Below are 13900 nucleotides of genomic sequence, written 5' to 3'. Positions count from 1 at the left end.
ATGCAAGTGATTCTGCATCTCTGAAGCCCTAATGAAATCTCAAGGCAAAATTTTCTTGTAGTCCAGATTCAACATGGTGCCTGCTACTTGAGCAAGATTTGTGCAACCTGACAAGCTCTAAACCACTGGGGTCAAGGTTACCCATCCTGTAGGCAATTCAACGCTCGTTCTCACACCACTTTAGGCATCAGGTACTTGGACAGAGGGTTTTTTAAAAGATTCTGATGCAAGCAAATAAAATCCATTTGGCTCTGGAGCAATCCATTCCTGGGACTAAACAAACGTATTCCTCTTTACTCCTTTTGGTTTTCACTCTGCTGCTTTGTTAGCAGAATTACTGTGGGTAGGCATTTGTGACTAAGAAAACTTTAAAAATGCTCAGCTATGATAAAAATCATATGGTAAAGAGAATCCAGAAGAAAATTATCAGCCAGCAGTGGTAACATAATAATTAATACAAGTCCCTGCAACATGTAACCCTCACAGCAGAGTCATTTTGGGCTTTTTTTTTTTTTTTTTTCCCCCCATCGAGATGAATTTTCCCAATGTCTCTGCAGGATTAGACTTCTTCAGAGTAAGCCACAAAGAAAATGCTCAAGGATCTGCTAATGAATTGTATTGAGTGAGTTATTACCTCCCCTTTATAATGTGTAATATGTAAAGCAATTTAAAAAAATGCAGCAAAAGAGTCCAGCCTTTCTGTGTTTGCTGAGATGGCCAGTCAAACACCACGAAGCCGAGAAACGGCTATTACTGGAAAATGACCCTAACATACTAACTCTCCTTTTCTTATTAAGTCAAACCCACATGTCTGTGGTTTGCTGGGCTATGACAGGCCATTTCACTGCAGGTACACCCAACCCATTATTAAATCCCCACTGCAGCGCTAATACTGTGCATAGAGAGCCGAAGGAGGTTTAACGAAGTTTGCTCAGGTGCAGAAAATATTCTGTGGTTAGAATGCATCAGAATGAACTACACAAACCCTGGGGACCTTGGCTGTACACAGTGTTAAGAGTCCACATGCTAACTAAAGTTGCTGTGAGTTTTTCTAGACAAGCTGCAGCCAGAGGTTTGTGCAGGAGTACCATCCTGCCATGATTACACTGCTGTCACCAACTGAGATAAAACAATTACCTTGGAGTTGCAACGAAGAAAACTCATCTCTTAGGTGCAGCACAAACTTCTTGGCTGCACAAAGCTGCTCTGGGAAAATTTAGCAGGTAGAGCACTCTATCTGAAGTTGAAAGTGAGATATTTCATCTTAGCAGTTAAATACCTCAGTAGCAGAAGAAAACATTTTCTTACAGCTGTTTTTCTAACTTTCTCCCCTCAGCTCCCTCAGCCAGCTGAACTGCACACAGCACATGATGGAGGCAAAACAGAACACACAGACAAAAACTAAGCTTCTCTCTTTTTTCTGCCAGCCAAATGGAGACACAGGCTGTCCTTGGACAAATCACCTTGGTAAGTATCTTTTGAGACAGATCTGCTGAGGAGGACACTGTGCTCTTAGAACTGCCAAAATCAACCTGCTTTGAGTACAGAAAAGGCCACCATCTGCCCCTCTGCAACATCTCTCACTAGCCATCACACCTCAGTAACAGACAGTCCTAACTGTTAATGTTTACAATAATAATCTGAACACTTTCACTAGAGATCAAAACTTGTTTTCTAAAAACAGGTTTTGAAGTTATTCCCTCAAACTAAAACTACTTAATAATTGGTACTCATCAAGAAAAGAAAGAATCCAGCAAACTGCCTCAACACACCACAGTGTGATAATCTCAGGCAAAGCCTGAATCAATGAGAACCATTAATCAGTCTGAAAGAGACTTGGTAAGCAGGAACAGCATCTGTGTAATCACTTACAGCTCATTTAGTTGACAGCCAAGCAGCTGTACTGTCACACAGCCTGGTGGATACTTTAATCACAAGAGGCTTATTTCTATACTTTATCGAAATCCACTGCACGTTGTATCGCCAGCTCCTTAGTGTTTGGGAAAGAAAATTTTAGCACCAGGTTTCACTCCACCCTCAAAGATTACCACTGAGTTGCTCTGAATCCAGCTCATGGTTTTGCACAGAAACTAACCTAAATACAAGTATTTTGAGGAAAATCACTAAGTTATATAAGAAAAGTTTTGCGGGGTAGATGAAGCAACATTTATGTAGCAGTACATCATATGTCATCATGTCATCATATATCATATTGTTGTGCAGCTGATGCCACACACAATCTTCAATGACTTAAACTTCACAAAATATGTACTACTCACACACAGGTAATTACCTAGGTGACTTGCAGACCTTACTGTATGACTAGAAAAGATACCCCACACAGTAGATCCGGGAGAACTTTTTTAAGGCTGCATGCACCATAAAGGTGCACTGCTAAGGCTTGTAGCACAGATCCTTAAACACAGGAAAGGCATTCATCTCTGATAAAGCATCCCCAAGGCCTAAGCTCACGTTCGCTAAATTTCATCAGTCATTAAAGGTCTACCACCTTTAGAGGTCTAGAATTTACAGCTTTGCAAGTGTTTTCACCTAATCTCCTAATGACAGCAAGAATGAAAAGACACTTTTCTAGGAGAATGATTTAGTAGCTTTCATTTGTAATTGGAGACACCCATTTAAGGCTAAAATTGTAACACAGGCACATTCTGGCTATTCTGCGCCCCTGGGCAGTAATCATACCTCTCACCAAGACCTTTGTGCTCCAGGTCCAAGTTTTTGTGTAATGTTTTCAAGCAGCTGTGCTGGTTTATTAGGACTTCATATTCTGCTGACTGCCGTTCATGTAGTGAAGCAAGGTGTTCATGGTCCTGAAGCAATGACTCATACTCAGCTTTCAGCTGCTCCTTCTGTTTCAGTAGATTTTCATTCTCATTCTCCTTGGCTGTCTGCTGATTTTGGAGTAAAGTATTCTGGGCCATCAGTGAAGAACTCTGGGAGCTGAGAGTTGAATTTTCTACCTAAAGTTTCTCAAATAAAAGCAGGTATTACTTATTTACACCTACTAGTACATACAACAAACATGTAGTGGCAGCTTGTATCTGTATAGAGTTATTCAAGAATGCATCTGTTGCTTTGTAGACTTAAGACATTTAGACAATTAGTCATTGTTTTGGTATTATTGCTGGTAGTGTGCACCACATAAAGCCGTGCTATCAGCAGTCAGAAAACAACAGGATAACCTCTAAACTGAAAAACTGTTGTCTTAACAGTAGAAGCTCTTGAGCCTGGAAGACCAAGATAAGCTGGAATACTTGCAACTGAGCTGCATCTCTGAATCATGTACAAAGCTAAGTTACCTGATGCTTGTGTACAAGTAATGAAAACTTACGTTCATGCAAAATCAACAAAATTATCTGCACCACTTTGCATGGGGACATAGAAATCTGATTTCAGTACACAGGTAGTGCATTGACTTCTCATGTTGCTTACATATTTCAATTACAGGTGAGAAACAAAGCGAACAAACAAAAAATATCTGTGAAGATGCAAGAAGCAAAGCTTGATAAGAGAAAGTCACAGTAAAAAAAATATAAAATCAGAGCTAATCCAATACTGTTTTTTAAGACTCTTCTATCTCTCAAGCTATTTTTTCAAAATTAATTTTTAAGACTATTACTTTTCCTCCAGCAGCTTTGACATTTTGTATGAAAATATGAAAATTGTGATTGGAGCTTATTGCTACAATGCCTCTTGGGAGCTAACTTGTGTCCTCATTTCTTCCCAGCTCTTTCACAGGCATACCATTAACAGAAAAAAAAGATCTTTTATTCCAGAAGTGCAGCTGGAGTTTGCTGGATTGACTTTAACAGCTTTCCTCTAAGTAACTACCTTCTTAATGAAAACAGCTAACAGACATTAGCTACAGAGCTGATTTCCCTTCTACCTTAGAGAAGTTTAGACCTCAAACTAAGCTCCACCTTATGGACCTTGTCTTTACATCACTACATCCAGCCTACCAATACAGATGTTTTCTTACTAGCTGTCATCTTCTCCACACTACTGTAATCAAATCCAGTCTCCTGGCAGAGAGGTGCAAGGTTGTCCTGACCTGGAGATTAGCTGTCTGTGTCTGCAGGGCAGTGTTGTGCTCCTGAAGGAAGACATTTTGCTTCTGCAGTGTCAGGATCTGATTGTTGAAGGACATGTTCTGTGATTCCAAATGCTTCAGCTGTTCTTTAAGCAGCTGCTTCTCAGTATGTAGAGCTGCATTCTGAAAGAGAGATGGCACTGAATGGGTGACAGGAAGGAAGGAAACAGCTGTCTTGATCACTTGGAGTCCTATCAAAGGTGAGAACCAATTAGTGATGATCATTCTGCAACAAATGTGCAAGAGCAAACTCTTCCCAGCATTAAATAAAGGTAGGACAGATGTTATACAAAGAATCAATCCTGGCAATGATGATGTACATGACATATATAATAAAAAAGTCCTATGTGCTCCTAAGATACCCAAAGAATTTGGTAGACTTAATGAGCTCCAGAAAACCAGAAGACTTGTATAAGCTCAAAATCCAGTTCCTAGCAACCCACTCATGACTGCAGGGGAAGTCTGAGAGATAACAGGAAACAGGAGAAGGCTTACATTCCTTTCCAGTTCAATTGCCCTATCCTTCAGTTTCAGCAGCTCCATGGTAGCTTCCTGGTGCCCCATTTCCATCTTCTCAGTCATTTGGTGGTTGGGAATGAGTTTCTCTGCAGAATAACTCAGTGACTTCTGAGCATACTGCCCATCCTGTTTAGTCTGCTTAAGTGCATCAAAGTCCTTCTTTACCTGAAAAGCCAGCAAGTAACAACCTTCAACACTGATTTAAGTAGGATTTTAATATTACTATTGATGGGATATGCAGTTCCACTCTTTCACTGCAGGAACTTTAACAGACTTAACAATCATTACCCTCACTTCACAGATGGGGGAACTGAGACACAGACAGGCGGAGGAATCCATGTCTCTTGGCCTCCAATAAGGTGCCCTTTGACTCACTGTCACCTAACAAGCAAGCTGTTCTTAGGTGAAATCATTCAACTGCAGTCTTCTTCAGCCTTTCATTAAACAAGGCACAAAACAAAGGCCATAGTAATGAAAAAGCCATAGGGAAACACAGATTTGCAAACAGTGGTTAAGCAAAAAAAAAAAAAAAAAAAACCGAAAAAAACTAACACCCTCTTGCTGTGCCCCCAGCCCAACAGCTTTCCTGAAATTGGTGCCATTATATAGAAAGGGACAAGAGAAAGTAATCCAGTCAAAAAAGCCTTTTGGGAAATGCATGTGTAAGGGTGAGGAAGTAGAGATAATTTGTTCTGCTGAGTGAAAAAGAACAAAATGCATGTGAATGCATCTAACCACATAGTGAGCAATTAAAATTCAGTTAACCTCTTACCATATTTAGATCATTCTGTAACTGCTGGTTCAAGTTCAGAGAGTCTTTCACTTGAGCTTCCAGCATTGCAATCTTTTCCTCTTTCACAGCTAGTGCCATTTTTAGTGCTGATTCGGTTTTGCTTTCCAGAAACTTGTATTTTCTGAAATACATGAGAACAGCTTTCCAATATCTGCTGCTAGGATATGAGCCACCATCTATACAGGGGACTTCACCTTCACCCATTCCAAATCTCACCACTTTGTATTATATGTGTTTGCTTCTTCAGGAAAATTATTTTCTCTACTGCCACAGACTGCTACTGATATATTATAGCTGGGGAACTTGCCTTGGGAAAACTTTAATAGAAGTAGCACCAGCATAGCTCGACAGAACTAAGAGCTACATAACTTGAAAGAAAATAAGTTTTTCTTCTTTTTTGCCCAATTACACTACAGAAATTTCTTCGCATGGTTCTTTTGTACATTCATGACAAGAAGAAAAATCCACAGTAGATTCTAAAGACTCTTAAGACATGGGTATGTTTCTCTAATTAGATCTTACTAAGAGGCCTATATACAGATGGGTTGTGGGGGTTTCTTTGTCCATTACTATAGGACATGCAAAGGAAATCCTCGCAGTCAGGAATTTCTTAGTCAACATCTATGTTTATATGAAAGGGTGGTTGGATCACCAGTTATGTGGAGTAATGACAGCCACTGTTTATTAGACACTATTTTTACATGTAAAGAGAATATAAAGAAGAATACACACTGAAATAGCTACTTGGCTACTCTATCGGGTAGTAGAGTGGGACTGTGGTAATGAGAGACAGAAAATGGCATTTCTTCCTTCCACTGAAGAAAAAGTTTTGCAAAACCTGCAGTATATTGCAAGCTTCCTACAGAAAAAAATCCGCTTTATATCCAAAACTGGTACGGGTAATTGGAGTGGGACAGATGAGAATCACAAAGAAACGTAAAGGGCTTGAGTTAGGCTGAGTAAAAGCCTTCAGAGTCAAAAGAATGACTAAGTTAGCTCAGTTTCCTTACGTGTCATCATTGCCATTGTCATCCTGTAGCAGCAGGTCTTTGTTCAAACCTATCTTCTCCAGTTCCCGGCTCAATTTGTCCAGCTCACTAGACAACTGTTGACTCTTCAGCTTCTCCAGGACCAAATCCTGTAACAGCACTATGATGATTAGTTGCTGTGCAAAGGGTGGTGATAATTTACCAGCAGTGTATTTTTTTAAATAAAGCACTGAAAAACTTACTGGATGAAATCCTAGTTCAAGAAGGTCAGTTACAATTCTTTATCAGCGACAGCTGAGTACAGAATTAAACTGCTTTTATTTATAATTTATTTGGAATAAATCTGAAGAATGCCTCTTTTGGCCTTTGGCTCACTCACTGTACTGAATTACTTCTGCCAATACTGGCATCCTGACTGCCTTCAAAAATAGGGAATGTGGGCATGCCAGGAAACATCCTGCTCTTGCGCCACAGAAGGGATATGTGCAGGTCAGGAGACACCAGCAGAGGGAGTTCCCACCTCTCAGCTAGGACAAAGCGCCCTGCTGAAAAGCCAAGCCAAGACGCGCACGCAGAGGAGTGACAAGATTTCAGCATGCAAGTTTCCTGAAATAATATGGTTAAGATGTTATTACCAAGTCCCCTGGTAATCGTGCATTTTCACGACTGACCCTGAGTTTCTGGTAAAATAACGCCAACATTAAAAAACCCTAATTACATTGTCATGTAAGAGACAGGACAGCTCTGGAGACTGGACAGCTGTGATGGTATTTACTGGCCTGTTCTGGTTTCATTTAGGTTTCTTCAAAAGAAACTCAAGCAGAACCAGACAAGGAAGTCATATGAGGAGGAGATTTGATGGAGCTGTACCAGAAGGTTTACTAGGACAACACTTTGTTGTTATACCAGTCAAGCGGCCTGTATGGAAATGGCCTGAAAAGACATAATACCTGTCAGCATGTTTAAAAAGGACAAATCATCTTTGCTGCATAGCCAAGTTCAGATTCCTACCATTCACTGCATTCTGAAATGCAAATGTACTTTAGAGAACTACATTGCTTAGCTGTCTGCTCAAAGTTTTCTTAAACAAGAACAATGAAGAACAACAAAGGTACTAAAGCACTTCAAGAAATAAAAATATCCTGGATAGCAAATAAAAGCAAGAAAAAATACACCTCCCCCAAACCAAAAACCACATTGTTAAACATAAACTGCAGACATTCAATAGTCATCTGATACCACAAATTTAGACACGTATTCATTCATATGGCAAGGGAAAAAAAAAAAGGTAAAGTTAACGTCAGTGCCAGGCCAATGGTCTGTAAACAAGTCCTTTAACGTCCATGGATTCCTTCTGTAGAATCTATAGAAATTAACTAGGGAAAAAAAAGATATGCTGCTTTATGGGTCTGCACCACTGGAAATTTGCAGAAGTCTGGGAAGGAAAAGATTAAAAAGGAGCCTTCTCAGAAATCATATTATTTTATTTATTTTTAAGGAAAGTTGGATAGAAACACAACTTTGGACTGCTTCAAATGTTTGTGATAAAATTTCTTTTCCTCCTCAAAATTACACTAATGTTTCAAAAACTAAAATAAATCTACAAGTATGCAATTGCTTACTACATTAGTCTTGCTCAACTTATTCTACTCAGCTACCATAGCACCAACTGTTTTCCCTTGAATGCTCTTTCACAGGAAATCCTGTTTCTGGCAAGACAACAGCAGCTGGGGCAGGCAACAAGAGAAAATTGCAATAACCTGAATATGCCCATGGGTCACTTGAAGTACCAGGTTCTGGCACATATATCACTAGTTTGACAATGTCATAACGCTAATTGTGTATTTTTAAAAGATCACTACTAGGAACATTGAGATTACTGCATTCTGCAGTTGAGGGTGATACTGGAAGAGATCACTGCTGCTTATTAGCATGCTCTCACTCTGCATGGAAGCTTTTGGGAGAAAAAGCTGTAGGTAGTTATAAAGCAAAAACTTGGTGCAGCTGCTATTGAAAGGGTTAGGATGGTCATCTGGGATGGTCCTTGTCTTAACTAAACCTGGTTTAGAACAGAGATATTAATGTGTCCTCAATAAGTCCTCTAATTTCTATGCTTAAGAGTCAATCTTGCCTGCTGGCATCATGTTAGCAGTTAACAGTTCTGCGGTCATGGGGGTAGAGAAAGTATTAAACCTTTCTGTTTACAGCTACCACGTGGGAACTGTGTTAAAACCCTACTCATCATGAAAAAAGACGGCACTTAGAGACATTGTGTTTGTGGACACAAAGTGCTACATGGCAATTCATGGCAGGTTCCACTTTGCAAGGCAACACTATCCAGTGATGGCTGATAAAGCTATGAAGATCTCCTGGCTCATTAATTAAACAGTCATGAGATAGATGACTTCCTCTGGTACTTCACAGAGCTGAAATAAAAAACCAGCATTATATCGAAACCAGCAATATTATTTTGCTTACCTCTCTCAATGTAGCCAGTGTTTTTTTATCAATTGTAACTTGCTTTATGAGATCTTTATTGTCCTTTTCAAATTCTTTCAGTTTGTTAGATGACTCTCTGAATCGAGCAATTTCCTTTTCTAGTGTCTTGTTTTCTTTCTCAGCAACTGCCAACTTTACTGTACTATCATCCAAAAAAGCATCTTTCAGCTCCACTTGCTGCCAAAGCCGTTTTGTTTCTTTCTCTAACATTTTTTTGTCTTTCTCAAGCTGAGACATTTCTTGTTCCAGGGCTTTGTTCTCCTTTTCCAACCTCTCTAGCTGTTTGGCAGAAACCTTTAGCTCCGCAAGGTTTCTCTGGAGGACCTGATTCTCACTCTCCATTTCCTGTGCCTCTTTTTCTAACTCCTGTATCCTTTTGCTGCTGTTCTCTACAATTTGCTGAAGTCTCTGGTTTTCAGAGCTGACACTCTGATAGCTCAGCTCCAGCCTCTCTGATTTTTTGCTCATTGCTTTTAACATTTCCACGTTCTTTCTTAAGTCCTCTTTCTCCCTCTCCAACTCTTTATTTTCTGCTTCTATTTTTGCCATTTTTGCGCTGGTAAATCTCATCGTCTCCACCACTTTTCTAAGCTCCAGATTTTCTTCATCCAATTGCTTATTGTCCCTTTCCAGGTCCCCAAGCCGGATGGAAATATTCTGCAATGTGTCCAGGGATTTTCTTAGCTTCCTATTTTCCACTTCCAGATCCCCATTCTCCTGCTCAAGAACTTCCACTTTTTCCGTCACTATTTTCATCACTGCTGCCTTCTTTGTGAGCTGTTCATTCTCCCTCTCCAGCCGATGGAGCTCTTTTTCCATCTCTTCCACTCTTTCCACTTTTTCTCTAACGTGGTCAAAGTTCTTTTGCAATTGTTTCTTCTCAAATTCCAGCTTGCTCAGTTTGCTACTTGTCTCTGTAACCGTTTCATGAAGGATCTTGTTCTCTTTTTCAATATCTTTTACTCTTGCCTCACTGCTCACTTGAGATCTTTGCCTCAGCGACAAAACCACTTGATTAAGGTGATCATTTTCTTGTTTAAGGTCCTTTATCTACATAAACAACCACACAAATGTTACTTATCTACCTTACAAAGAGCAGCGTAAGTTAGTCCTGAAGCAGACAGATGACTGTTAACAAAACCATATCCACTTAATTCAAGACCAATTTCTCAATAGTTTTCCCTGACTAAAACCAACAACCTAAAGTGATGAAAAAAAAAGTTACCTCTGACACCCCACGATTCTAACAGATTAAAAGTGGTGCTATATTCATGCTACCAGCTAAGAAGTTCGAGGCAGAAAACACCTTGGAGAAGATGCTTTGTAAGGAATTATTCCTAATAAATGGTATCTTTCTGTCTAGGTTTACAAACTCCATAATGTTTGAAACTTTTGAGAACTTACTTATAGATCTCATTAAGGACACACTTTCTGTAAGAACAATACACTTATCCCACTGGTCAAATTTCAGCTGAAGCAATTGTGATTTACACTGTAATGCGCATTAGATTGTTATCTAGACAAAATCCACAGAAATCAAAAAGGACTGAGACAAAGAAAAAATTCAGAACCTGCCCTTCCTGGTGATTGAGGGTACTTCTGGTTTTACTTCCTGCCCTACCTGTGAAGCATTCATTAATTCTTACCACGAAGAGTCTATATGTGTTCTAACTGAAATGCAGGACTTTGGGGGTAAAGTGCAGTTTCCTGGATAGAAGTCTGGGTAAGAAACCTTCAAGATGAAGAATGCTATACAAATAAGGCATTTTGTTCTTTAACCTTTACCCACAAAACTTGGAGCAGATCTTAATACAGGGTGAAAATATACAGACCACTCTCCAATGATCTGTGTCTGCCTTTCTTCACTAGTCAAATTAATACAGATGATACCTTGCACAAACCTATAAGACAGTTTCAAGGCATTGCACATGAACTGCAGCACAGTAGTACAAACTGAAGGGCATTTAAGACATCAATCCAGAAGACATAAATGCTTTCTCATCACCTTTTTTGAAATAGAGCAAAAATGGTTGGATGGCTAAGAAACCCCCAACTAAATCAATCATACAGGTGTCAGAAGACCAATCTTCTGCAATAAACTGGGGTTTTATTTGTATATCTAAAACCAACTGGTATCCCATTTAGTAAGACCCAGGGCTTTTCTCCCCAAAGAGGGAAGGTCTATCTTTACAACAGCCTGAAGATCCCCGTGGCAACAGGAGCAGTAGCTACCATCACATGCTGTTATATTTCACTTGAAGAAGCCTTTCACCTACATTTGAGCAAATTCAACCTGCACTTGAAACCCCTCAAATTGCCCCTTCTCCCTGAACCAAATGCTTTAAATGGCATCACTAAATTACCACTACCGAGCACATGCTTTCATATGGCATTTGTGAAGTTTGCACCTGTCTGTCTTTGTCAGCTTTTAGAGTCTCCATGATGACTTGTAGCTGCTCTTTATCTTTTATCAGCTCCTCACTCAAGGTCTCCAGATCTTGATTACTTTGCTTCTCTTTTTCAATTTGATTTTGCAACTTCTCAATCTGTGTGGAGAGAACACACCGAAACACATCAAACACAGCTTGACACAATGTATGTCTGAACTTGAAGATATTTTGAAGATCAGAAAGGAATGAGATGAAGACTATGGTGGAAAGATGTAATCCTTCCCTTCTGCAGCTTGCCAGTCCCACAGGAGGAAATGGACTGTTTTGTTTTCCTCATAGTGCCAAGAATCTCCAAGCCTAATAAGATCAGAGCATGCAAGGTGCAGCACTAAGAAATGCTTCACCTGCCTGGCTGAATACCCTGTTGTGCTCCTGTCGTCAATTATTTAAGTTTCTGGTGCTCACCTTTCTGAAGGATTTGCCTTCTAGACTCTCCATCACTGATGGCCTTAATCTACCAGTGTATGAAGAGAGAGCTATCAAGACAATTTAGTGAGCAACCGCACCAAAAAAAAAACCAAACTGTCAGAAACAAAGGACAATCACTGCAGCAATAAACACTTCTCTCTCCCTGTGCTCTGTTGGCTCTCTCTTCTCTCCATCTAGTGACAACAGTGTATTTAAAAGATTTGTGAATAAGGTCCCAGTCCTACAAGGAATGATGGTTTTTTTTTACTCCCTCCTTTTGAAAGTCGCATTTATAATTCACTAAGCACTGAAAAGCAGTAGATTAGAAACAAGAGGTTCAGAGACTTAGGCTCCTGAAGTCAAGAAGTATTCCTTTATTGGCTTGTAAAGTACTGTGAGTACCTACAGCTCTGCACAAGCATCAGCTCATTTTCGTGTGTTGGCATTATGAACTCTGCCAACAGTGAAAATATCAATGAAAAGGTATTAACAGTAATTCTTACAAGTGGGAAATAGCTGGAGGCTGGGCTCTGCCTATGTCAACACGTGCCTCATTACAGGAAGTGTTTTAACAAGCAGGGTCTGCCCAGATTTGAGATCAGAAGGACTTAACAGTTAGAAATATAATCACATTTAGGTTCATTAGTCTCAAAGGAACTGTTCATGGAAAGCTGGAACAAACTCAGTAGCTCAGCAATATCTGGTCTTCATTAGCACCTCAGAGAAAACTGAAAGCAAGTAAGAAACTACTGTTCACAGCTTGTTTCAGTCCAAAAAAAAGTCAGGAATGCAAAGAATACAGACAGGTACTTGGACTACTATTACTCGACTGTGCCTGAAAGAAGAGTTTTCTATTATTAGCTCCTCTGAAAACCTTGCAAGAAAGGAAAAAAAGGTGCATGTGACCTTCCATTATCTCCTTTGTACCACCTGAGTAACACTGTTCTGCCTACATGATCCTTTTAAGCACTAGATCAGCAGATAGCCAAACATCTGGATGTTAAATGACTTTCAGGATGCAAGATTTTACTATGGGTATCTCAAGAAAGCTAGAAAAAACCCTCAGGCACACAACATGTGAGGAAAAATACTTCTTTATCTTATCTTGTGACTTTATATGTGCTTATCTTTTAACAGTCCTTAGAAACTGTTGCCCTTTCCTCCTCTACTGTAGTAAACACTCTGCAAAGAATCAGAGTGACTTCCCCTATTATCTCCCTTTCCCCCAGCACAACTCTGTGTTCATGCATACCCTCTAATTAAGTGGATATATGTGTGAGAGAAATACAAAAACATGTTAGAGAAAGAGAAGATTAGAAGAAAATTCAAACATCTCAAATCAAGACTATTTTACACATCGTGTATCAGGACTCTGTATGCTCTGTACTCTGTAGTAGACTACAGAGTGCTGTCTGCTACCTTTTTCCCTCCCAAAACTTCCCTGAACAGGGGGTGAAGTCTACCAACAGCTTGACCAGCCTGTGGTATTCAGTCAATGGCTCCCATCATACTCTGCGCTCTCTGGTGTAGAGTTCATGCATTTCAATTGCTCTTAATAGTAGTATTTTTACCTGCCATTTTTTTCCCCTCATTGATCTGATACAAACAGTGCCCCCCTTTCACCATTCAGGTATTCCCCACTACTGGTTTTTCCTTTATTTAACTACCAGACCTGTATGTGACCTCCACCCTGCCCATCCACTCAACATCAACATCAGACTAATTCTGGAATCACAGCTGTTGACACCAATATAGTGCCACAACAAGAGGTGCCCACATAAATCTGCCTGGGGCAAAGCCAAAGGTTGACCACAGTTGTTCAAGTGCCTTAAATTGATGTACCCCACAGTTATCTGCTGAGTGCTTTATATGCCTTGATCTCAAATTTTAAGCACGTAAATTAGAGCTGGAGTGAATTACTCATAAACAACAGGTCACAAATGGTAGTGTGGAAGGAGTACAGTGAACTGAATATTTGCAGTTTTCCTTGCTCACAGAAGACGGGCAAGATGCAGAACTGGTCTCTCAACTTGGCAAAAGTCTTTCTCCAGAAGATGGAATGATGCCGTGATAGATACCAGCTCTCCTCAGCAGAGGAACTGGCATTCTGCTAGTTACAATTTGGTGATCCATG

At 39.9% G+C, this 13900-nt stretch overlaps 1 protein-coding gene across 3 annotated transcripts in view; it reads right to left on the bottom strand.

Moving 5' to 3' along the window:
* The window catches only part of CCDC88C (coiled-coil domain containing 88C), a 155657-nt gene that overhangs the window by 77084 nt on the left and 64673 nt on the right, over positions 1-13900 (bottom strand). For all 3 annotated transcript variants that reach the window (XM_062638421.1, XM_062638406.1, XM_062638411.1), the window contains exons 14-20: positions 11317-11454; positions 8888-9958; positions 6431-6558; positions 5400-5541; positions 4604-4792; positions 4070-4231; positions 2701-2978 (exon numbers count right to left, since the gene is read on the bottom strand). In XM_062638421.1, coding sequence (XP_062494405.1) covers positions 2701-2978; positions 4070-4231; positions 4604-4792; positions 5400-5541; positions 6431-6558; positions 8888-9958; positions 11317-11454 — 2108 coding nt within the window. The remainder of the gene's footprint in view (positions 1-2700; positions 2979-4069; positions 4232-4603; positions 4793-5399; positions 5542-6430; positions 6559-8887; positions 9959-11316; positions 11455-13900) is intronic.

Source organism: Pezoporus occidentalis, unplaced genomic scaffold (genome assembly GCF_034315485.1).
Source record: "Pezoporus occidentalis ecotype Australia unplaced genomic scaffold, CSIRO_AGI_Poc_V1 ctg115, whole genome shotgun sequence".
NCBI classification, from domain to species: Eukaryota; Metazoa; Chordata; class Aves; order Psittaciformes; family Psittacidae; genus Pezoporus; species Pezoporus occidentalis.
This window is presented reverse-complemented; position numbering and strand designations above follow the sequence as displayed.